At 35.3% G+C, this 24,062-nt stretch overlaps 3 protein-coding genes across 3 annotated transcripts in view; 2 read left to right on the forward strand and 1 right to left on the reverse strand.

Annotated features, from left to right (window-relative positions):
• The window catches only part of LOC137394181 (potassium/sodium hyperpolarization-activated cyclic nucleotide-gated channel 3-like), a 44,849-nt gene extending 36,739 nt beyond the window's left edge, over positions 1 to 8,110 (forward strand). Inside the window, exons 9-12 of the mRNA XM_068080901.1 lie at positions 588 to 656; positions 1,018 to 1,256; positions 2,190 to 2,389; positions 7,885 to 8,110. Coding sequence (XP_067937002.1) covers positions 588 to 656; positions 1,018 to 1,256; positions 2,190 to 2,389; positions 7,885 to 8,110 — 734 coding nt within the window. The remainder of the gene's footprint in view (positions 1 to 587; positions 657 to 1,017; positions 1,257 to 2,189; positions 2,390 to 7,884) is intronic.
• A 3,113-nt stretch (positions 8,111 to 11,223) lies between these two features.
• LOC137394182 (potassium/sodium hyperpolarization-activated cyclic nucleotide-gated channel 3-like) lies at positions 11,224 to 21,400 on the forward strand. The gene is made up of 13 exons (XM_068080902.1): positions 11,224 to 11,702; positions 12,606 to 12,689; positions 13,322 to 13,525; positions 14,754 to 14,914; positions 15,144 to 15,382; positions 15,562 to 15,711; positions 17,175 to 17,393; positions 18,014 to 18,160; positions 19,260 to 19,434; positions 19,558 to 19,626; positions 20,319 to 20,557; positions 20,667 to 20,854; positions 21,316 to 21,400. The coding sequence occupies exons 1-13, from the start codon at positions 11,224 to 11,226 to the stop codon at positions 21,398 to 21,400; spliced, it is 2,439 nt and encodes an 812-aa protein (XP_067937003.1).
• LOC137393545 (large ribosomal subunit protein mL39-like) overlaps positions 21,150 to 24,062 on the reverse strand; it is a 30,110-nt gene continuing 27,197 nt past the window's right edge. Inside the window, exon 10 of the mRNA XM_068080141.1 lies at positions 21,150 to 21,634. Coding sequence (XP_067936242.1) covers positions 21,563 to 21,634 — 72 coding nt within the window. The 3' untranslated portion in view covers positions 21,150 to 21,562. The remainder of the gene's footprint in view (positions 21,635 to 24,062) is intronic.

A 24,062-nucleotide genomic window follows, 5' to 3' on the forward strand; every position in this document is an offset into this window, starting at 1 on the left:
CTACCCGCCCCCTCCCCCCCCGAATTTTAAAGAAAAGTCTCTACAGAGATTTTTTTGTCGTAAGCACGCAACTTGTGGATAACCATAAGGTACTATCTACTCCATGTTTGTTACATCAATACCAGAAGTCATGGCTAGGCCATCCAGCAATAGCACATCTGGAGCAAAAGCCACAAGCATCTCCGGCTTGACTAGTTAACATTCTTGCTTACATTTGTTTACATGCTGGCTGCTCTATCAATTGTGAATTTAGATACAGAGCTTTGATGATTATTCTGTATATATCAGGATAGTATGTGTTCAACACGATACCCACAAGCCTCAAATCTATGTTGTGATGATTGATATTCCAAGTGCGACGTAGCATAAAAGCATACAGATATAAGGCATTTTACGAAACATCCACTACAACAAAATATATGTAGCTAATATGTTTAGGCAAAATCATTGCGCAGTTCAGTACAGTTGAATCGTAGCAAATAATAAATAAGTAATCTAACAGGGAAGACAAATCCGAATATCCATTAATAGCCTCTAAGAGGACTGGTAGTTCTTCTGAGGTAACATCTACAAGCTGAATGTTTTAGGAGTAGTCAAGGTGTTATCTGAAGATGGGGAGGTAGTGACCCGTCTCTCTGATGGCTCTTACTTTGGAGGTCAGTTGTCTAAGTCATTTTATTTCTATTTCTAAGTGAACTTGGCATTTACATTTTCCACATATGGTATATGTTATGTTTTCTTGTTCACTTTTGCCCTATGTTGCCTGCTGGCCTGTGTGCTCTACATTTAGATGTTGCAATGAAGTTTTCATTTTCTATATGTTATATATCTAGTATACATGCACATATTATATTGATATAATATTATATAGTATACATGCACATATTATATTGATATAATATTATATAGTATATTTCCTCATATTATGTTGATATAATATTATATAGTATATATGCACATATTATTTATATTGGAATATATGTCAGTATATATATTTGTAATATTTGTTTCCCTTAGAGGTAGCATTGCTGTCAGGAAAAAGACGTGTGGCTGATGTGCAAGCTGAGACATATTGCAATCTGTTTTCCTTGTCCAAAGAGGATTTTGATATCATACTCGAAAACTACCCAGTAATGAGAAAGACAATGGAAACAGTGGCAGCTAAACGAGTTCATAATCTTGGAAAAGACCCCGCCATCGTCTCATCTAGAGAGAGTCTCTTAGAAGATGTCGATGACATTCATGAGATTATGCAAGTGAGTTTAATGAATGAATCAGCCTCCTTTATAGCTGCAGTTCTCAGGCTAAAGGTAAAAGCAGCTAGGGGGTAAGGCAAATACTTGTCTCATTAAAATCACGAGACTTCGTTTTCAAAAGAATATTGATAGAAGATGATAGAAGGATAAAATAAGGGTACCAGTCTACAGAACAGATTCATAAATTGTTACCCACTGTATGTCAGTATTTGGGTTATCTTTGGTTAGTTTAATACATCATAGCAATAACTTACAACTTGAAAATAAAAGTAAATACTACATCAGAAGTTATCAAAGGCTCATCGTGCAACTAAGGTTCTCCTCTTTGAGAAGAAACCTAAACCTCGATTTCAGAGTTTTTTTGAAAGCCTGAATGCTGGAGATGGTCATCTTGACGATAATAAATGAAAAATAATGGAATTCACTTGCTCGGTCTAGCAGTAACATCGAAGACTCAACTTGTGTTTAACACAGCTCCTCTATCGCTGTTTCGTGAAAATGTGTGATAAAAAATTTCATTAATATATTAATCATAATAGTACACGAGTAGTTTCAAGAGATCGTCGAGTGTGTTGATAATTCTAAAGCTCTGAAAGGGAATGATGGATGCAGATGGTAAGCATCCGGGCAGACAAACTGAATGTCATGAGATCAAACCCATAAGATGCAATCATTTTTCTAAACTTCCCGTTTTGGCTTTGTTTGAACAGACTGATGGATGGACGGAGAGACACAGTTCTTATTATAGTAACGATTGTGACGTGACAGGCGGTCATAGCATTGAGCCAGTTTCATAAGAACCAGAGATGCTACTATTTTGAACAAATAGTAGGCTGTTTAAAAAAGTAGATGCTACCATTTTGAACGTGTCGCTGGTTGGCTAAGAATAGTAGATGCTCTCTTTTTGACTAATGATTAACACTTTGAATATAGGCCAACGCTGAAAAAAAACCATCGGATGAAGAAGAGGTTGACCTTGACCTCAGTCCACCTGAAGAAAAACAGTTTTTAACCGTATTTAAGAGCTTCTTCACATCTGACTCAGAAGGCTTCTCACGAGAGGTCGAGAGGTCAAGAGCAAATAGCCGGTGCCTTTCCTCTAGCAAGCTCTCTAAGGATGAATCCTGTAACGGGTGAGTGAGAGCAGTCCGTATCAGTGCCTTATATCATCATTGCTACTATCACTGATGCCTGTTTTCTATAAATATTGCATTTGATTGCTACATTGCAAACTTTTCTAAAGTTGAATAAAAATGTGGTGGATTACCATTTCGAGGGTGAAATATTATCCTTTTACACCTCTTGCATTCCGTAAATGCAAGAGGTGTAAAAAGATTAAGATCTTTGCTTGCCGGCAAACATAAGTATAAGTATTATATAGGGAGAACTGCTTGCTTGTCTGCTAACATAAGTATAAGTATTATATAGGGAGAACTGCTTGCTTGTCTGCTAACATAAGTATAAGTATTATATAGGGAGAACTGCTTGCTTGTCTGCTAACATAAGTATAAGTATTATATAGGGAGAACTGCTTGCTTGTCTGCTAACATAAGTATAAGTATTATATAGGGAGAACTGCTTGCTTGTCTGCTAACATAAGTATAAGTATTATATAGGGAGAACTGCTTGCTTGTCTGCTAACATAAGTATAAGTATTATATAGGGAGAACTGCTTGCTTGTCTGCTAACATAAGTATAAGTATTATATAGGGAGAACTGCTTGCTTGTCTGCTAACATAAGTATAAGTATTATATAGGGAGAACTGCTTGCTTGTCTGCTAACATAAGTATAAGTATTATATAGGGAGAACTGCTTGCTTGTCTGCTAACTAGCTATCATCAACCTGACGGTAATGAGTTGCCTCCACAATCTAAAATACTTACATTGCTACAATAATCATATTTTGTGTCTAATACATTTCCATCAGATTTGTAAAAAATTTTTATTTATTCTTGTTTTAACTATAAAAAGAGTGATAAGGTTGAAAACACACATTTCATTAGTGTTTTCAACATTCGGTGCTAAAACGATCTCAGTTGATCGGTGAACAAGGATGACCACATTTAACTAGACTTCATAATATAGCAGTTTATGAAGTGTATAGTGTATGAAGTGTATAGTGTATGAAGTGTATAGTGTATGAAGTGTATAGTGTATGAAGTGTATAGTGTATGAAATGTATAGTGTATGAAATGTATAGTGTATGAAGTGTATAGTGTATGAAGTGTATAGTGTATAGTGTATGAAGTGTATAGTGTATGAAGTGTATAGTGTGTGAAGTGTATAGTGTATGAAATTTATAGTGTATGAAGTGTATAGTGTATGAAGTGTATAGTGTATGAAGTGTATAGTTTATGAAGTGTATAGTTTATGAAGTGTATAGTTTATGAAGTGTATAGTTTATGAAGTGTATAGTTTATGAAGTGTATAGTGTATGAAGTGTATAGTGTATGAAGTATATAGTGTCGTTACTCTGGAGTGTGTGCCATACTCTAATACATTAAAGGTTTATATAAAATATGCAATATTTTGTAGCGACAGTTGCACTGGTACGCTTTAACCTAACTTTTACCTGCGTTTCCTATCACACGAGCGTAATTTGTCCAAATGAGGCGCAAAAGGTCTCATTAAAGCATTCGCTTTTCATGATTCTCGGCCAGCTCAGTGCTGTATAACTTTGTCTGTTTGAATATCTCTATATCACTGTCTTGACATGATATTCTTTTTATATATGCTTTTTCTTCTATACATGTAGGATTTTTGTCACATAAACTATAAAAATTGAAATACTTCAAACGGTCCTACAATGTTAGTCTGTTCCGGGAGTGTTTAACATTGTAGCAATTTCACATTATACGAATAGTAAAATACATGTAAATTGCCTAATCCGTATCGACATCTTTCCAAACTCACCCCTTTCGCAAAGACAAAAACTAGACTTAATTTTTTAATTTGTCGGCTTTACCGTTACTGTAATATTATTAGTTAGCATCGACAACTTGTCTCTTTTTCTGATTAATTTTACTGGTTTTATAGACTCTGATTGATGGGGAACACACGCATTCGATGTCCTTTTACACGCATTCGATGTCCTTTTACACGCATTCGATGTCCTTTTACACGCATTCGATGTCCTTTTACACGCATTCGATGTCCTTTTACACGTATTCGATATCCTTTTACAACGATTTATTAATTTTTTCTAGACAGCAAGGTCTATTCTGAAAAGTAAGACTAATAACAAATATTTTATACGCCTACAATAAAGCAAAACAAAAACGTATTTTTACTACAAAAAGAGCAGTGTTTACCTGTTTACCGTCTATCTGTATCCAGGGGTCAAGGTTAGGATAAAAGATAACTTTCAGTGATGCTCCTAACTCGTGACATTCAGATTGGTAGATCAACGCGGTAACACATGCACAAATCAATCGTCTTTAAGTATTTATTAACAGTTGCACAGCTTTCTTTTCTCTGTTTTATCGACACATCTGACGATTTATCACAACGAACTAAACTGTCATGGAAGTTGTATATATAATAGATATAACGCTATACGTATCTATTTTTTCTCAAAATTGCAGCGAGATATATTATCATTCAAATCAAATTTGACAAGTTGCACATTAAAAGCGTTATTAAAAATTTGCTGAAAAGAGTAGACAATTTCCAATCATATTTTGCGTCCGATTTTGTGTAGTTTCACGTTTAGTTTTTTCAGATTTAAATTTTTCATTAATAAAAACATGTTTACAATTGACACTTTACGGTGTATGAAATTTTTTACATAGTAAGAAGCAAAAACTATAAATTTTTATGTTATCTGGATTTTACATTATAGGAGGTGAGGTATATGTTATTGAAGTGTTTACTGTAATCGTTATATTTGTATAAAATTGATGTTTGTTATCACCAAGTATTTCCCAATGGAGAAGTGAATTAGCACAAGTTTATCTGCTATGAAGCCATTATCAAAGTATATGTATGTAAATGTTACATCCTTACTTTATACAGTGAAAATGCATGCTGGATACATGCTTCCGCTGTCAATATGTGTGTTGTATATTTTAATTCCATTCCAAAAATTATTTCAAGTGCCAGGAACTTAAAAATTGCTACTAGAGATATTTTATGTAAGTTACAATAAAGATCTCTGTTTAAAACGACATTAATAATTTACTGAAGAGAGCAGGCAATTTCAAATCATATTTTGCGTTTTATTTTGTGTAGTTTCACATTTAGCTTTTTCAGATTTAAACTTTTCATTAATAGAAAGCATGTTTACAATTGGGAAGATTTTTGTTGGTGTTTTTGTTTTGGCACAGCACCTTGCCTCGTATTTAGATATACTGTGTTTATCTTTATAATGTTCATTCATGACCGTTGACCGTGATCGTATGGAGATCGGTTTTCAAAAATTAAAGGTTGACTTGCAACAATTATCACATTACAGTTATTTGGTATCAAAAGATTCACCATGTCTTACTCAGTTGTGTTGTAAGTGCAAAATATGTGGGATGTGATTACAAGCTTTGAAGCTTTCAAGCTTTTAAGCTTTGAGCTTAAAAGCTCAAAAACGAACAGCCACACGAGACCGCCGTAGTTTGGATTCTCTTTCCAAAACGGCTCAAATGAGACGTAGTTGTTACAAGATGGTTTCTGTTAACACTTTTGTGCAACCTCATTTGTCGAAATTTTTTAGAAATGTACTTCACCCATTCAATAAAACCATGTCTATTGTTCTTACGTGTCTATTTTATCGTCATTGTACAGACGCTCCTCAACTTACGAACGAGTTACGTTCCGAACGATCGTTCGTAAGGTGAATTCGTTCGTAAGTTCGTTCTTCAGTGCTATATTTTGTATTATAATTTATGTTTAAGGTCTATATAAGTATATTGAAGGTTTATATAAGTATGTTTAAGGCTTGTATAAGTAACCTGTAGCCTATTGGTTTGTACTGAAAAATAAAATTTAATAAAATTGATAGAATACTGTGGTAGACGCTGGGCCATGACGTTGCATTTCTTATTTATTGTATGTGTTGTCCTTTTTATTATATTGTTGTTTTACTCCGTTATGCTATCACTTATCGTTGTTGTCTTATTTTATTGTATGTGTTGTCCGTTTATTATATCATTGTTTCACTCGTTCTGCTATCACTTATCGTCACTTATATTGCTGTCATACCAACGCACTAGCGATCCTATTTATTCACCTTGTTAGCCAGTGTTCTTACCGGTTGCCGTTAGCCAGAATGGTTAATATTATTGTATATAAAGGAGCGCGCTCACTTAGTTGAGCAGAGGAGATAGCCGTACGCTCCTAGGCTAGTGAAATTTCCTTCGCTAATAAAAAGCTGAATGAAACTACACGCACTCTCTTCTCTTTATTTAATAGTCTAGATCGTGCCAAGTAAAGGCTGGCAAATTCGTACAATTCCTTTACAATATGTACAGTAAAAATAGTTTTTTGCGCACTGGAGATACGTTCACGCACTTATGCACTGCAACGAACTGGGCAGAGGAAGGTGGATGCTGGGTGGTGCTTCCGAGTAGTTCTTCTTTCTGCCGCTAATACGTCGGTAATACCATAGCTAATAGCGTCGATATTACCGGCAGACATACGCGCGAACCTGTTCGTATGTACCGTTGTTCGTAACTCGAATGTTCGTAAGTAGGGGACCTTCTGTAATGCTGTCACTTTTAGCACTGATATCTTATAACTTACCGTAAAAATTCGTTTAATTTTTTAACCTTAGCTCGAAGGAGTACATATCATTGTCTGATAATCATGACAAGCCTGTTGGTCACCTGTGATAATCGAAAAAGTACTGCAAAAATTATTTGCGAAGTATTGGGTCACATGATCAGATTACAATTTGCCGATTAGACCAGGCTGAAACAAAACTGTAAAGTAGCGAGCATCTATATTTGATACGGGGTCTTCGGTAAAACCCGAAGTGTTTGTCATAAACTAGTGCTACGATAAGTTTATATTGAGCTTATTATTGGCCTTTCAATTCACATGAGAACATCACGTGACAAGACAATAACCAAACTATCATGGCTACATCAGAAAAATAAATAGATTCCAATCTACGGCGGCTTTTCATTTTTGAACTTTTCCACACATTTGGCACCTACAACACAACAGAGTAAGACATGGTGAATCTTTTGATACCAAATAACTGTAATGTGAATTTTGTTGCATGTCAACCTTTAAGCAAATTGAGGATTGCCATGTCTGGAGTTGTCTTTTCATTGTGTGTACTCTCTGTATTTAAAAAGTTATAATTGTCTTAAATATGTCATGATAAATTTGATAATGTATTTCTACACTTTTATGTATGTAACCATATATGATATGTATGAATATAAACAAACTTATACGTGTAATTATGTTGGGTGGTTTTGACACTCCGTTTGATCAAGGACCTTTAATATGGCGTAATTAATGAAAGTCTGAACTAAAAGCCACTCTTTAATAAAGAAAATTGCTAATTATTGCTAATTGAAAGTAATTGCATTGCTAATAGACTGTGCTCTATTTGCTAGAATAGTTACTAAATTTAACGAACATGTCCCTGGTGTCTGTCTGTCTGTCTGTCTATGACTGCTCTTGTAGAAGTCCGATGGGTTTGAGCAAACTAGTGTTGGTACCAAATATGGCAAGACGAGCTAGCAGCGCCATAGAGCTAACAGCCTGCTCTGCTCACTCCGGCGCTTCTCTACTCAACAGTACTGGTAATTCTAGTAAACCCGAGGAGCAGGATCATTCTATGTGTATAAAGACTCCATTGGTTCTCCAAAGTTCAGAGCTGAATGCTTACTCCAACGACGAGGCTCTTTAAATGCGCAACGAAAACTCTGCGATGCGCAATTGAATAAACGAGCCTAAAAGGATTGTGTGAACACATTTGTTAGTATTTATTGCATAATGAATGTCAAGGGAGATAATTCTAGATACATTCAATGGTACATTTTTCATTAATTTAGGAGTTATATTTTCATACGCAAGTTTGATCATTATCATGTAATGCAGCGAGTTCATGTTGTATACTCATAAAAACATAAAATCTAAGCTGCACATCTCATTTGTCTTCAATAAATATTTAGGCAAATGAGTTGCACATTATTACCTGTTATTTGTGGATTTATATTTTCATAAACAGAACAGTTCCGCTTTCATTCTTCTCAAACCGCCGAGTCACCAAGCTCTTCTCATCAATATTTCATGCCACACAGAATTTTTAGCGGCACGAATCCATTTATTCTGGAGCCTCATGGGGAACAATTTCAGCTTTGATCCTACTCAATTGGATTGGTTTTTGAAGGTGGAATCATTGCAGCCATATATATGATTGTGTAACCCCTGCCAGTGTACTAGGCATATATATGATTATGAAATCGCTGCCAGTGTACTAGGCATATTTATGATTGTGTAATCACTGCCAGTGTACTAGGCATATATATGATTATGTAATCCCTGCCAGTGTACTAGGCATGTATATGATTGTGTAATCACTGCTAGTGTACTAGGCATATTTATGATTATGTAATCGCTGCCAGTGTACTAGGCATATATATGATTATGTAATCGCTGCCAGTGTACTAGGCATATATATGATTACGTAATCACTGCCAGTGTACTAGGCATATTTATGATTGTGTAATCACTGCCAGTGTACTAGGCATATATAAGATTGTGTAATCCCTGCTAGTGTACTAGGCATATATATGATTACATAATCGTTGCCAGTGTACTAGGCAAATTAATAAACAATGTATTATTAGAAGAAATTGTAAAAGAATTGCATAAATAGAGCGAAGTTTTATCGGGTTAACCATATGGAAACAGCAATTAATCATGTCAAAAACAAATGTTTTAAAGGCAGAATCACCATTAAATTATATGTATATACCGGTATATATAGTAGATTACTGGTTGAATGCCCGGCATTGCAATGATCATACAAACACCTTATAAACAGTGGCAGGTAACGCAGCTGAAATTGGCCAAGTTTCTTTTCTCAATGAATTTGAGTGACTCAAGATAGTGTAAATCCTTACTATAATAAGAGCCATGCTTATATTCGTTACATTAAGAATCATGATCTTTCACGCAATCATGATCTTCAAGCAATCATGATCTTCAAGCGTGCTAGTAGCAACCAATAGTATTTTCGTAACTGCTTTAGGCCTGCATTTTTTACCGGGTGTAATAAGTTCATGTATGTGCACAATTATTCCATGATATAGCAAGTAGGTAGTGTAGTGCATAGCCAGGCCCGTCTACAGAATTGGGTTTCAAAGTTCAATTCGAGTACGAAGTGGTTTTGTCAGTCCTAAAATGTTGCTGTTATAACTATACATATAAATGACAGACACACGAATATACATACAGCGCACCCTCAGGATAGGATTACCCTAATATACCATTTTTTCACCTTACGAAGTTGAACATGGTGACGGTTTCACCTCATTATATGAATTTTATTTCACAATATGAATTCAAAAATTTTTTCGCTCGAGTTCTAATTTGGCGGTTGATGTGCTTATTACCTATGTCGAAATAACAAAGACACCGAAATGCGGTTCACCGAAAACATTTTCACAACTTTTAGAAGAGACACAATGACCGACTTCTCTCAGGTGAGCATTCCACGTTGGAAATTTTGTAAAAAGTACATAAGCGAGAGCAAATATTTTTTTTAGCGTTATACTCCCTTTTACTATAAGCTTTTATTCAGCATACGTATATTACTACAAATATCTATATTTAATTTGTTAACTATGGAAACTGGGACCGATACAAACGTTACAAGATGAAGGAAAAAATGATTTCCATGACAACAAAGTTGGAGATCATAAATACAGTACTGCTGAATGCCCGGGCAATAAAAAGCCTTTGCTCCGAAAACTTATTTTTTATTTAACATATACAACATTTGTCATTCTAACTTTTGAATTTCATGCCATGAGAAAAGTGTTTCTGTGCAGTTAAAATAAATTAAGAAAACAAATAAACAATGAGTACATGGAATTGTGTCTATAAAAAGGTTACTGTTGCAGCAGAGGCTCGTTGTATTCAAAGTTTTGATGGACGATACTGGTACCTCTCGATACTGGTACGAACATAAAAACGAGATATCGAACTGTCTTTATCTGACATTTTGTCTGATACTTTATCTGACCAAACGGAGAGAGAATGTGGAGGCAATTCCTACTCTAGATAATACAATTATTCAAGTAAAAAGTATTTAGCTTTTACAGATTTACCGAATCCAGAAATAGAACTGTAACGGGCGTATTTTTAATTGCTAGATTTTAATTGCTATAACTGGACACACGGATGAAAACAAAAAGACAAACAAGCAAACACAGATTTATATATATATATAGACTGATGAAATGTATACTATACGAGTGTGTAATATACATCTCATCTACAAGTACTTATTATATGAGAGATATACATTATATGAGATTTATATGTGTAGGTATATAATGTATTTATCAGATATGAAGTATCAGTATTATATGATATGCTTATACAGGTGTATACAACACAAACTATCAACAACCATTAAAAAGTTTACATTTGTTTTTATTTAAAACGCCTGGACAATTGAAGCAGCTGTATGACATCATTAGTACATTAGTATAGATGAATAATAATTATTGTAATCTATTCCATGCTTATTGGTCATAACAGTGCCTTGCTGACTTGGTGCGGAATTGTTAGAAAAGTAAACTATTTAAAACTGCTAAAATAGAGACAGCTCCGCAATTCAATTTTCTTTCTTTCTGCAAATGTCTATACCTTGTCTCATGGGCATTAGATTGTATTGTCCGTAAACATGCGGTACATCTAGTAAGGTTTCATTGTCATTACTGCAACAATGGCTGATAGCTGAAAGAAATTATCTATGTTGAGGTCATCAAAACTTGCTAAAGTTAAACCATGAATACGTCTAGTGAAGAGGAGCTCCTCTGTTCAGTGTGCGGAGCCACCGCAAACGGGAAGGTCCAGTGTCAGTGCGGCTATGCGTCCCTCAAGAAGCAGCAGAGGGCATCATTTTTGCCCCCTATCGGGCGTAACAGCAACCTTACAGAACACTATGGTACTGGCTATATAACTCCACCTAGAGTACCCACAAAGGGATACCTCGTCGTTGATAATCTAAACTGCTCACCATCTCTAGCACGCGCTCACTCTAATATATATCCATCTAGTCGGAAACACAGCGCGTATGAGGTGATCGGCTCCAATAACAACCAGCCAACAGACAGTGACACTCATGCCAACCTAGAAGAAAACAAAGAGATGGGAGGACTGGTAAATGATGATTATTCCCTCGCTGGGCATTCACCTCCATCTAAAAGAAGTACTATCCTATCATATTACAGGGAGGAGGCATTGCATGAGAGTTTAATACAGCGGTGAGCATCAGTCATATGATAATTTATAACACAAATAATATATGTACAAGCAATGACCAGAAGAGAAAGGATCATAGGTAAATTGACGTTAGGCACATTTAAAAAGTAGATACTACGATGAATACCTATATCTTTATGATGCTAATTTGTGTTGAATTGTAATTAATTAAAATTCCTTGTAGGCTCATACATTGCTGTGAGACTTTATACTTTTTTGTATTTACACTAAACAACCTTTTTTAGACTTAAGCTCTGTGTGAACTACACAGTTATGAGTAAAATCGCTAATGTACATTTTCAACCCATTTTAAGGCCGTTAATTAAAAAACATATTTAATCCAAATTGTAGTGTTTATATGCTACTGTAGACTTATTTACAATTCAGTTTTCAACAGTTAGTGTTTGACGTATATTATACTGTATGTGTCTGTCTAAAACCATTTTGTGAAGCTTAGATTCTCCATCGTGCAAATGATCAGATCCTCACACCGAGATGGTACTTCGCACCAAACATACATAGGAAAGCTGGCTAAGCTTATTCACAAATTGCAATCAGCTGAAGTTGGTATTCTTGCTTTTCTTCTGAACAAGCATTACCGGTGCTATAAGGAAGCCTGATCATTGCGTTATGCAGAAATACGAGCCAATTAACTGAGTTGTTTTCAAATATCCATGCGGCTCAGCCTAACATAGAATAAGCTGCAAAGTTTGAGAAAGGCATATTTTCATCTATAGTGGGCAAAGTCAAATTTATATTTTTGTGCAGATAACTTGCTTTTAAATTGTTTTATATGTTTATTTTGAGTTTAAACATAAAAGATACTTTTTATTTTATCATAGTATATGCATTGCTGGTCTACAATATGTGGAGGTTTAGTCATGTTGAGATTTTTTGTTGAGCAGACTCTACAGAGAAGAGATGCAGTCTCAGTTGCATACTGGAACTCCACCAAAGGAAGATGAATTACTACACAGAGTTCGCAGCAGGTAATACTTTTGATAGTTTTAGTCTACCGCTTTTCTACATGATATTTTTACATAAAGAATTCTAAAAAGGAATATTGTATTTAAAAGGCAACTGGTGTCAGTTGCGCCACAAATGCTAAAAATGGATGGTATGTCTGGTTGTCTTCATGTGAAATGTTTAATTTTTAATATACTTTTAGTAGCAGTGAGTATAGTAAAAAGTTCATATTTTAGGGCAAAAAATAATTTTACAATACAAAAATACTGAACTGAAACAATATCAACTTAAAAAAATTTCTATTAAAAGGGATTGCTAAGTTAATGGCAGAAAGAGAATTAATTAAGATTTCTGGTTCTCACACCAATTAATTTTCATGTATTTTATGACTATTTTATAAAACTATTTTATTTTTATATGACTATTTTATTTTAATTTTATGTATTTCATAAAATAAAACACTAACATTAACTTCATTCTTAAGCTGAAGTTAATGTTAGTGTTTTATTTTATGTTTTCTGGCCTTTTGCAAAATAATTTTTGTGCTTCAAAATGGCCACTTATCAGGAAATGCATGCGCTGAAAGTTGCGGCTGTGTAAAATTTTTCGATATGTGTTGATTGGCTCCTACATATGTTATTGTTGTTTAATGTAGCATCTTTGGAGTGCCAAAAGAGGCACCAAAGAAAACAGGAGAAAATTTGCCGAAGCTGCGAAACAAGTATTTTTCTTACTTCTTCAAAGTATCAACAGACAATAAACTGGCAAGAAAGTTATTTGGAAGCCAAGAAACATTGCGATGCGCCCATCGACGCCAAGAGGTTTCTGATTGGGTCATTCATCCTGGAAGTCGTTTCAAGTAAGACATAAGTAAAGACAAACGTGAGATATGCAGGTTTATAGGATTTAGTAGATTGACGTTGGTATAAAAAAGCTGAAAATAAAGAAAACATGTTTAGGTTTTCAAGGAGACTAAAAAGCAGGAGATCAAAGTAAAGTCAGCACCAATAGTCAGCCCTACAAACGCTCAGGTTTTGAGGGGGTTGAAGATGAAGGATCAGTCAATCTCTCTGAATAAAAAGTTGGAAAGACAGCTCTATATACATAACTAGTTAAGACAACTTATTTGCCTTCTATAATTGAAAATATAAATTCACAAGTTAAAAACAGACTGAGAAGATGAATCCCGTTGGGCACGAGTAACATCACAAAATATTGGCTTAGCTAATAGTGGCCTGCTAAACTTGAAGCCGCTTTTTCCAGTTTATTTCACAATTTTTAACCAGTGAAAACATAGTTGATTTCCTTCATTATACAACAAGCAATTAAAAGATTTCTGTTTTATTTATTTGGAAAAAAATTCTAAAATTTTATCACTCTTGATGTTCTTAACAATAATCCAAACTGCTAATTGGTCGCACTTTCAGACTAAGAATTCTGGGTAGAAAACTTTTATAAAGTTACAGAAGTAAAAAAAACTTTACAGCGTGTAACTATGAGACAGCACGCATAATTTGCTTTTGCAGGCTGATGCTATTTGATAGCATTTGCCGTAGTTGGCTTGACTATGAAGCTTTTTCAAACAGTGTATCCAAGTTTTGTAAAGCCAGCTGCAAGTTTGATCTATATGCTTGGTACCTTTAGCCGCATAAGCTTTTTAAGATTGTTAAAGCTTCTTCATTATTTCTTGTATCAAGAAGGTTTTACAAGTTCTTTTTCCTAGTACTCAGCCCTAAGACAACATTTTAACATTTGAAGTTGAAATCAGGTAATTAGCAGAAAAGCCATTGATTGTTGAGGGAGCTAATCAAAATGGTTTTTTTAAGCAAAAATTTAACCAAACGGGTCAAAGGAAAATAGAAAACTAAGCCTCATATCATTTATTTAAGCATTCTAAAATTATTTATTTGAGTTTTTGGTAATTCAACATCTTAACTAGTAGCTCTTGTAATAATTTTTCAAAAGAGAAACAATTTTGAAATTAGCGATGCAAATAGAGCATGAGGCGCCCCATATACCATTTTTGTAAAATATAGAATATATAAATATGTCAGGGATCATTCTTTTTATCACTCACTACTTTATAGAATCCTCTGGGACCTCTGGTTGTTTGCCTTCCTTATAACAAACCTGACAGTGCTGCCAGTAGACATTGCGTTTCAGTCTGCAAGCAACGTTCATTTCATGGTGTTCAACCTTGTAAATGACGTAATCTTCATGCTTGACATCATCTTCAACCTGATGACAGGTGAGACCATCGAACCACTCTGTCTGGTATGTTTGTGATTCCAAGTTCCTTCTAGTTTTGGCATGCAGATGCTGGATTATTTGAAAACTGATGTTATTAATAGCAGTGCCTCCTTCTCCTTTATCATGCGTCAGCTGAGTCAATGCTCAGTCACATTAAAAAAGCTGGAACACAAAACCCTTACATAAATGATACAACACTGTTGCAGGTAATATCTTTTTACCTGTAGGCTATATAGATAAGTCTAACGGAGAGGTCATCATGGAGTCAAAAAAGGTCATATATAGATATGTGATTGAAAAGTGGCCACTCTTTCTCGTGGATATCGTTAGTAGCATCCCCATAGACTACATCTATATGTACGTTCAAGGGCCACCCCCTAACTTCCTTATCGCTGTCACCTACGCTAAAGTCAGCAAGTTCCTGAAGCTAATTAGAGCAGCCCGAGTTGTTCGCCTCATCAGATATGTGAGACGGTGGCAAGCGGTAGGCAAGATCAGAGATATGCATTTTTTTAGCTGTTCTATAGCTATTTTAGCTATTTAGGCTAAATTTCTTATCTGTTTTGAAGCTCTGTTTAGATAATGTAACAAATGTTGCTATGCTGTCCAAAGTGTAACACTTACAATTACCACCTTGTGTTTCAGAGTGTACATGTGGCTCCTATTATAGTCAAAATTGTGAATCTGATGTGCTTCATGATGCTATTGTCCCATTGGAATGCTTGTATCCAGTTTTTCATACCAGCTGTGCAGGGTTGGCCCCCGGACTCCTGGATTAGTATGCAGCACCTGAAGGTATGTGTTCACTTGCAAATTAGGAAGGTGTTGTCTTCCTCCACAAGTGCAGTATCAATTCTTCTCTATCGTTTGATTTTTTCTTGAAGTTTATATTGGAAAACTTTGCTGAGAAAAATTTGTTAGTGGTGACATCACATTATTTGTGCATTATGTTAACTATGGTACCATGGTAACAATGACATTATGTCAACAGTTGTACCGTAATAGCAGTGAAACTATGGTAATAGTAGCACCATGGTAACGGTGACACTATGTCAACAGTTGTACCATAGTAACAGTGAAACTATGTTAATAGTAGTACTGTGGTAATGGTGAAACTATGTCAACAGTTGTACCATGGTAACAGTGAAACTATGTTAGCTGTGGTACTATAGAAACAGTGTCATCATTTTAACCATGGTACCATGGTAACAGTGACACTATTGTTAATAGTTTACCATCGTAACGGTAAAACTATATTAACAGTGACAGTTGCACTGTGTTAATAACTATAGCACCATGTTAATAGCAGCACTTGTTAACAGTTGTGCCATGTTATTGAGAAAATTGAAAAATATTAGTTAACGTGTTGAGAATAAAAGATGCTCAAAATAGTTTATTTAAAACAATGTTTTATGTTGCCTTAAACTTACCACGGACTTAGCAAATGAATAAGATTGGATAACACTTCTTAGAAAAAATTTTTGTTTAAAATTTAGGTGCATTAACTAATCACAAAGTTTTACCTACTATTGTATCCATAAGGTTTATTGAAGCAGGTTGATTTTGATAAATAGATACCGTATTTTCTGGACTATTAGCTGCTACCTTTTTCAGATGTTTTGAGTTATGCGGCTTATTCAAAGGCTGCGGCTATTCTGTGGTTTTTTATTTCACCGCTAGGGGCGCACTAACCGGAATTAGAATCAAAACTAAATAAAAGTTACGCAAAGAAGCAAATGTTGCTTTTGTACTCATCTAGCAACTAGAACACGGACGTTACACAGAAATGAAGTTAAGTAAATACTGATTATTTTCTATTGCTTCTGTTCCGTTTTAACCAGCAAAGTTGCTGTCGTGTTAAAAAGCACTGTTATGAGTTCTGTGGCCTATATAAAAAGTACGCCCTATGTATTGTTATATTGCCAGTTTTTTAAAAATAGAGCCGATGCGGCTTATATACGGGAGCAGCTAATAGTTCGAAAAATACAGTAAAATAAAGCATGATTAATATTTGTAACATTAAGAAATGGGTCATGGCATCAGTTGGAACTTTTGATTTGTATTACACATGGAGTTGCACCAAGACACTTCACAAACAATGTGAAGTGAAAACAATAAAAATATCAGAAGAAATTTACTAATTTAATATTTTTGTACAATTTAAACACTTTTCTAATTAGGAGCACAGACTGTAAGAATTTGGTATGCTTGATGTCTATTACAAGGCATTCAAATTAATTCTATCAATTATATCGTAGGAGGCAACTGGTTTACAGAGGTACACAGCTTCAGTCTTCAGGTCACTGTCTCACCTGATAAGTATTGGCTATGGAGTGTTTGCCCCCAACAACCTTATTGATACGGTTATTCTCATCTTCAGCATGCTAGTAGGGGCCACTTGCTATGCATTTTTCGTAGCCTACGCAACAGATACCATCCAGTCATTCGATGTCTCGAGCAAACAGTTCCGGGATCATGTGAGTCAAGCATATAGTTTGTAGTTTTTTTACTTTTTGTTAGGTGACTGCTAGGATAGCGAAGCGATTTGAGAGAAAAACATTTCTTCAAATCAAATACATGTATGTGATTGATTGTATCAGTTTAACTAAAAGTCAAGAGAGCATCTATAGTTAGTACATTGGCATATGATCAGCAAATCAGTGGTTTGAGTCACTCAAGAACCATTGGTGGTGTTATGGAGGTCATTCACCCACAATCGCTCCTGTGCCAGATATCATATGCATATGGTCACAATAAATCCTACACCAGGGAAAACACCATTTGCGGTAATGACCCCTAACGGGGAAAGCCGAAAGAAGTTTAAGGTGAAGTTGATTTGATCAACCGAGAGAAGTAAAATTGTCCTTGGAAGGTACACATGACTTAAAGATGGTTTACTAAATGTTGGAGAAATGCAATTACATGTAACTGTTGTGATCAGAATTAGATGAAAGAAATAGTGGTTGAACATTTCAACTGTACACGTAGCATTTCTGTGCTGCCTCTAATAAAAGCTAAAAGTTCACTTTATATTTGAGTTTGTACAACTGGTGGTTATGCCGTTGATGTCGTTGAAACTAAAATAATATGTTGACAGATACAACGGGTGAACGAGTACATGATATATAGGAAATTGCCAATGGAACTTAGGCAGCGGGTCACCAAGTACTATGAGAGGAGATTTGGAAGAAAAATGTTTGATGAAGCTCTTATTCTCTCAGAGCTTTCTGAGACCCTGCGAACAGTGAGTATATATTCAGGCATTCTTCTACACTATACTACTAGAAGTTGTAAGCTCAAGTTTTTTTCACTTCTATATAAAGCATTCTTCAACCTCAAACTAGTAAGAGTTGTCAGCTCAGGCATTCTTTAACCCTACACCTGGAGTTGTCCTCTCCAGCACCCTTCAACTCTACGACGATATTAGTTGAGAGCGTAAGTATTCTTTTTCCATGTACTATAAAATGTACAAGGAATGCCAGCTGAAGTGTTATATACACCTAGTAGGAGTTGTCAGCTTGAAGATTTCAAACTCATATCAAAGTAAAGTAAAAGTTGTCCACTCGGGTAAACAAAATACAGAACAATTGTGCAGCGATAGCAATTGTCTTGAAAATGCATTGCATAGAGATGCAACAATGAAGGAACCCTGTTGGAATATTGTTTTTTTGTTAACAAGCTGAAAATATAGAAAAATATCGAACAAGGCAGCCAGGCGATGTTCACAAAATGAAAAGCTTTGCGAGGTGCAGACTAGTTAACTTACATCTATTTCAAGGATTTTGAGCATACGGCCTGTGGCAGCAAAATGTACCAGCAAACCTAAAATAATGCTGTAACTAATTGCCACAATAATGACTTACTTGGCAAAATAAAAGCCTCTATATTTTTGCTAATGATCTTTTATATAAACGCACAGGACATTCCTATATCAGTTCCTGTGTTTTAGCTATTCTAGAATCTTCCTTGTTGGTTGCTAAAGAGTGGAGCTTTAACAATACCGTTTTAGCTTATGGAATCAGTGTCTGCAGTACTCACAGCAGCTTTTTATACAAAGCGTTACTCTGCGTAACATATACAAAAGTTGGTAAGAAACATTTGAAATTTCCAAAAGCTTTTCAAAATGCGATTCATAAAATTATTCACAAATGTACATAAAAGATTGAATGGTCACATGACATAATTTTGCTGAAAACTAACAAAAAAGAAGAGAAACCAACTCTGTGTCTAAATATAGATGTAGATTATTTCTCCTCTCCGCTAAATCAAGTGTTGCTCATTTCCTTGCAATGCTCTACTTGTTCTGAGCATATTGATAGTTTCAAGGGTAGTATGTGTTACAGGAAATACAGAACCACAATTGTCGTAGACTCATACAAGCAGTTCCCTTCTTTGTGCACGCTGACCCTAACTTTGTGAACGATGTTATAACGAGGCTAAAATTTGAAATGTACATGCCAGGAGATACGATTGTAAGAGTAAATACCAAGGCCGACCGCATGTTCTTCATTCAGGAAGGTAACAAGTTAGGTATTGGAGTAGCTCCATTCTGCTCAGTTGGCTCAACATGTATGGCTTAGTTTACCCTGTGGTCCTCATCTGCTGCAGGTCAATTATGCATATGTTCATCCTCTGTTGCAGGTCGTGTAGAGCTTCTTGATGACCTAGGGCTTACTTTGACGCGACTCTCTGAAGGATCTTACTTTGGAGGTGAATTATAAATTCATAAAACACTTTGGTAATAAAATGGCCACCATACCTTCTGATTGCCAAATCCTTTTCATAATCTTGCATTCACACAATCATTTACAGCCTGAAGCTCAGCACAAAAATTGTTCAAGAGAAGATAACCTCTTATTTTATAATCGTGTTCCTGGTGGGCTTGTTGGACACATTCAAAGAGATGTATTTCCTACCTTCAATCAAACAGCGGAGGCAATGAACTCGCTATACCTCTATAAAACATATGCTTGGTTGGTTTATTTTAGAAGCTTGTAAATTTTTATAAGTGAATGCAATCGGCTTCACTAAGTGAGACAAACTCAGAAATATGCTACAGTTGTGAAATAAGGTAATAACTAAAATGAGAAAGTCGATCGCTAAACAGCTAGGCCAGTTTGCATCAGAATGTTATGTACCTATGCAACCTAATAATTATTTGACTTAAATTAACTGAGCTAACGTAGAGTGATGTCATTTTTCAGAGGCATAACAATGCATTACTTCCTATTTGCTGATAGTTATGCATTTCTTTGGTTTTTTTCATGTAAGCCAGTAATAGCAGGTGTGGTAAAACACAAGCCAGGTACACAACTATACTCGTGCTTATAGACAAGACTGAACCTCATTGCTAAAATAGTGGCAGTCATTCTTAGCTTCTACAAAACCACATTTTGTTGCAGAAATAGCTCTGCTGACCAATAAGAGACGAACAGCCACAATCGTGGCTCTAGACTTTTGTAACCTATTCTCGCTGGCAAAAGACCACTTTGATATAATTATCTCAAGCTATCCCGTGATGAAAAGGTTCATGGAGACGATCGCTGCCAGAAGGTTAGACTTCTTTGGCAAAGATCCAACGCAAATTGGCTCAAACCAAAGCCTCTTGGACGATGTTGAAGACATTCGCAACATTGTCGAGGTGGGTAACAAAATGGCAATATGGAACTACAGGCGAACACTAGGATTGGTCATTTGATGTCTATCTAGTCTTGCCATGTTTGACACCTCGATATATGTAATGCAAACAGATGGAGGCCGAGAGACAAAAGGAGGAAGCAGGGGATTCGATGGAAAGTCAGAACCATGAACAGAAAACATTGCCGAACAAAGAAGACAACCAAGTATCGACTGTCCTTCGAACATTTAAAAGATTTTTCACAGACGATAAGCTGGCATCAGGCGCCCATCTTCCTCGCTCTGTAAATTCTAACAACAAGTAGGTCAACAGAGCAATAAGTGTAACATTTTATGAAATGATGCACAGCTAGACAATATGTTACCATGCTTGAGATATCTGATACCATTCCCTACATCCCTGGCTGTAACCAGTTCAAAATTGCATTTCATTAGTGACAATAGAAAAGACACCTAGCGGTGAATATTGTTGCCAGTTTTTACCATTTATGATAAAAAACATTCCAAACTCTCTTTTCATTCTCGCACACTCAGTATCGCCCCTTGAGCTATACCTTCATATATTCTGCAAAGCCAAAAGAGCAGACTCATGAAAATTTATCTTTGGGAAAAAACTTTTTTTATTAAAATGTATCAGGTCACTCACAGACATAAGTACCAGGAGATGCTAACTTTATTTGTTATTAAAATACTTGCAGACATGCAGGCTCTATCAGCTATGATTTGCACACGCTAACCATAAACCTGTGCATCTCATTGTAGCAAGAAGAAAAGGCTAAAAGGTAGCCAGAGCAGGAAAAAAAGCTACAAACAGGAAGCAAGACCTGCTACTCTGCCAGCTCAGTGACAGCGAACTGGCAGACAAAAAAAGTAAGCCGATTGTGTTTGTTGCAAAAACCTGCATATACCAACTGCTTATACATGCAAATATTTCAAATATCATCCTTGCATGTTGAAAGTTATTAATAAATCAGAGGGTTATCTACTCTCAGCCTTGAGTGTTAAATTGCTACCCTGACAACGCCTCAACTTCCTTCACTCTCTCTTTAGTCTCCTCCCTTGGAAGCTCTTCTGAAGTGTTCTACAAAATGTCAATCTAATGCTGAAAATACAGATGAGGAAAATTCATGAATAGCGATTTGGTGAATATGTCACCAATATATCAGATTGTCCAATAAAATCTGTAAACTGGAAATATAAAAATTGTCTTCTCTTTGCTCCGCCAGAAAATTTGAAAACGAAAGGCTGTCTTCCTGTTTAAATGCTTGACCAAATCAACGTTTTTAAAATGCTTTAGTTGAAACATTCAAGTACTAAATTACGAATCCTGCAGAGCATTTTGAAAACGCAAGCAGAGAATCAACCTGATGTCTAAAATAAAAGGTGTATTACTTGATCTTCTCGCTGCCAGAGGTCATGTAGTGCAATTTATTTTATTGCCACCAAAACTCCCCGTTTTCATATTTTGGTGAACTATCTTACTGTTAAAAGGAATAGCAAGCAATTTACTGCTTAAAACCATATATAAATAGAGTGACATCATCCTGAGATATTTACAATTTATTTATAATCCTATAAATCTCAAATTTACCACCATGTAGTCAAAGGGAACACCAACAGTCTGGTTAAAAAGATATTTTGTAATTGCAAATTTATAAATATAAAACGAAGTGTTTGTGTCGTGTGCGTGTATCCAGTGAATAGCGGGTTGTATAGAATATGTGAACTGTGAAACAACATTATTAATTGAAATATTGGTTCGGCATTGTTTTCGACCTTGTATTGGTCAGGCATATCGGAGTTGTATTACCACTTTTTGTACAGCAAAAATTATTTGTTTCAAAAATTTATTCTAGACATGATTGCAGAATACAGGCAGAGTATGTAATTTTTATCATTAATTAATGTTGCCTTTTGCGTATGATTTTTTTAAAAAGTTTTTTAACCGCCTTATAATTCATTAAGTCTACCCATGTTTTTAATTTGTCAACTTCAAATGTGCCGTTTCAGCCAGTTTAAATGCCTTTTATTTTCTGTTTGACTTTCAGCTGCATTGACTATTGATATGAAATTCTGATGTAGCGAGTCAATGAGATTCAGTTTTGTAGCTAGCTAGCTGTGGACCTGAAACCACTGGTTGGTTACTCTGTTCCCGCAGTAGTCTGCTTTTGCGCTAAGGCTAGCTTTCGAAAGAAAAGTCTTCCAGAAGCTAGGACCAATACATGTATGTTGCAATTATTACTGCATATATCACAGTCTGGTTCAAGATATATGGCTGACAAGATGTGTATGCAACTTTTCTTTGCTGTGGAACATCGTCTCTCTTTCTGACTAAGACTGTATAACAAGCGCTCAGTATAACGCAGCAGTTCTATTTGTTTTGGTGCTTTCAACAATAATTTATATCAATTAAATCTCATCAGCTGCATTATTGTTTGTTACCACTATTGAATATGTAAAGTGGACTTGCCAGGCAATCTGATAAACTAACCCATGAGAAAAAGGCCCAGTTACTGAATCATTTGCCCCTGACCCGAGCGAATTCCATATCCGTGTCAGTCATTAAAAACTGTCCGCATTCACCTTCGAACACCTTGCTATTCACATGGACAGTTGTATTTTGCGTTATCTCAAGTAACCAGTAAAAATAGCCTATAAATTTGTGATTTCTATTTTGTTTTCTCAGTTTGTATTATTGTATCAGTATCAAATCATTTTACATTGTAACCAATGTAGTATAACAGACTTTATCTAGCCATTACTTGCTAATTATTTCACATTTAAAAACATTCACTATTGTTTTATTTTTTCTCTAAATTTATTTGAACTGCACAAAACACTTTCCTCACGATATGAAGTTTAAGAGGATGTGTATTTTCATATAATGAACTTTGTGTACAACAAACAAATTCTTAGATATCACACATCGTATAAACTTTCGGTGTTCGATATACCTGCTAGGAAACCTACCACCCTAAAAAAAGGACAATGCGCCATTTTTCTACCTCCTAGGTGGTGCAAAAAAGACAAAAGTGAATGTTAGCTAGCTCAAACATGCCAAATATAAATATATAAAACAAAACTACAAATGACAAATCATTTATTATATAAATTTAGACTAGGTTAAGTTATGCAAATTCATTGGGTAAAGAAACTTAGCCAATGTCAACTACATTACCTGCTACTATTTATAAGCTATTTTAATCTTGAGCGTATGTGTAGCATAAGTAAGAAATGTTTTTCAACAATCTGTTTTAGTTATGCCTCGAGCTTTCGAATATTTGAAAGCTCATAGGGCAGACACACAGAAATAAACCAAGACCTTCATTTAAAATGGTAAATGTATATGTTCAATAAAAACAAAGTTTCTGCGCAAAAACTTTTTTATTACCCGTGCAACACCGGCCATTCATTAGTAATTGATAAAAATGGTTTCAACCCAAAAGTAGAGTTCTACTATCTAAAATTCAAAACAACAAAAGTTGATGAATAATCTAGAAACTGTTTCA

This window comes from Watersipora subatra, chromosome 4 (genome assembly GCF_963576615.1).
Source record: "Watersipora subatra chromosome 4, tzWatSuba1.1, whole genome shotgun sequence".
Classification (NCBI taxonomy): domain Eukaryota; kingdom Metazoa; phylum Bryozoa; class Gymnolaemata; order Cheilostomatida; family Watersiporidae; genus Watersipora; species Watersipora subatra.

What these genes read in the sequence shown, in the direction of transcription:
- LOC137394182 (XM_068080902.1), top strand. Translation starts at nt 11,224, where the DNA reads ATGAATACGTCTAGTGAAGAGGAGCTCCTCTGTTCAGTGTGCGGAGCC. An exon ending in CATCTTCAACCTGATGACAG is followed by an intron (nt 14,915 to 15,143) that starts GTGAGACCATCG and finishes TTTTACCTGTAG; the next exon opens with GCTATATAGATAAGTCTAAC. An exon ending in TTGTTCGCCTCATCAGATAT is followed by an intron (nt 15,383 to 15,561) that starts GTGAGACGGTGG and finishes CTTGTGTTTCAG; the next exon opens with AGTGTACATGTGGCTCCTAT.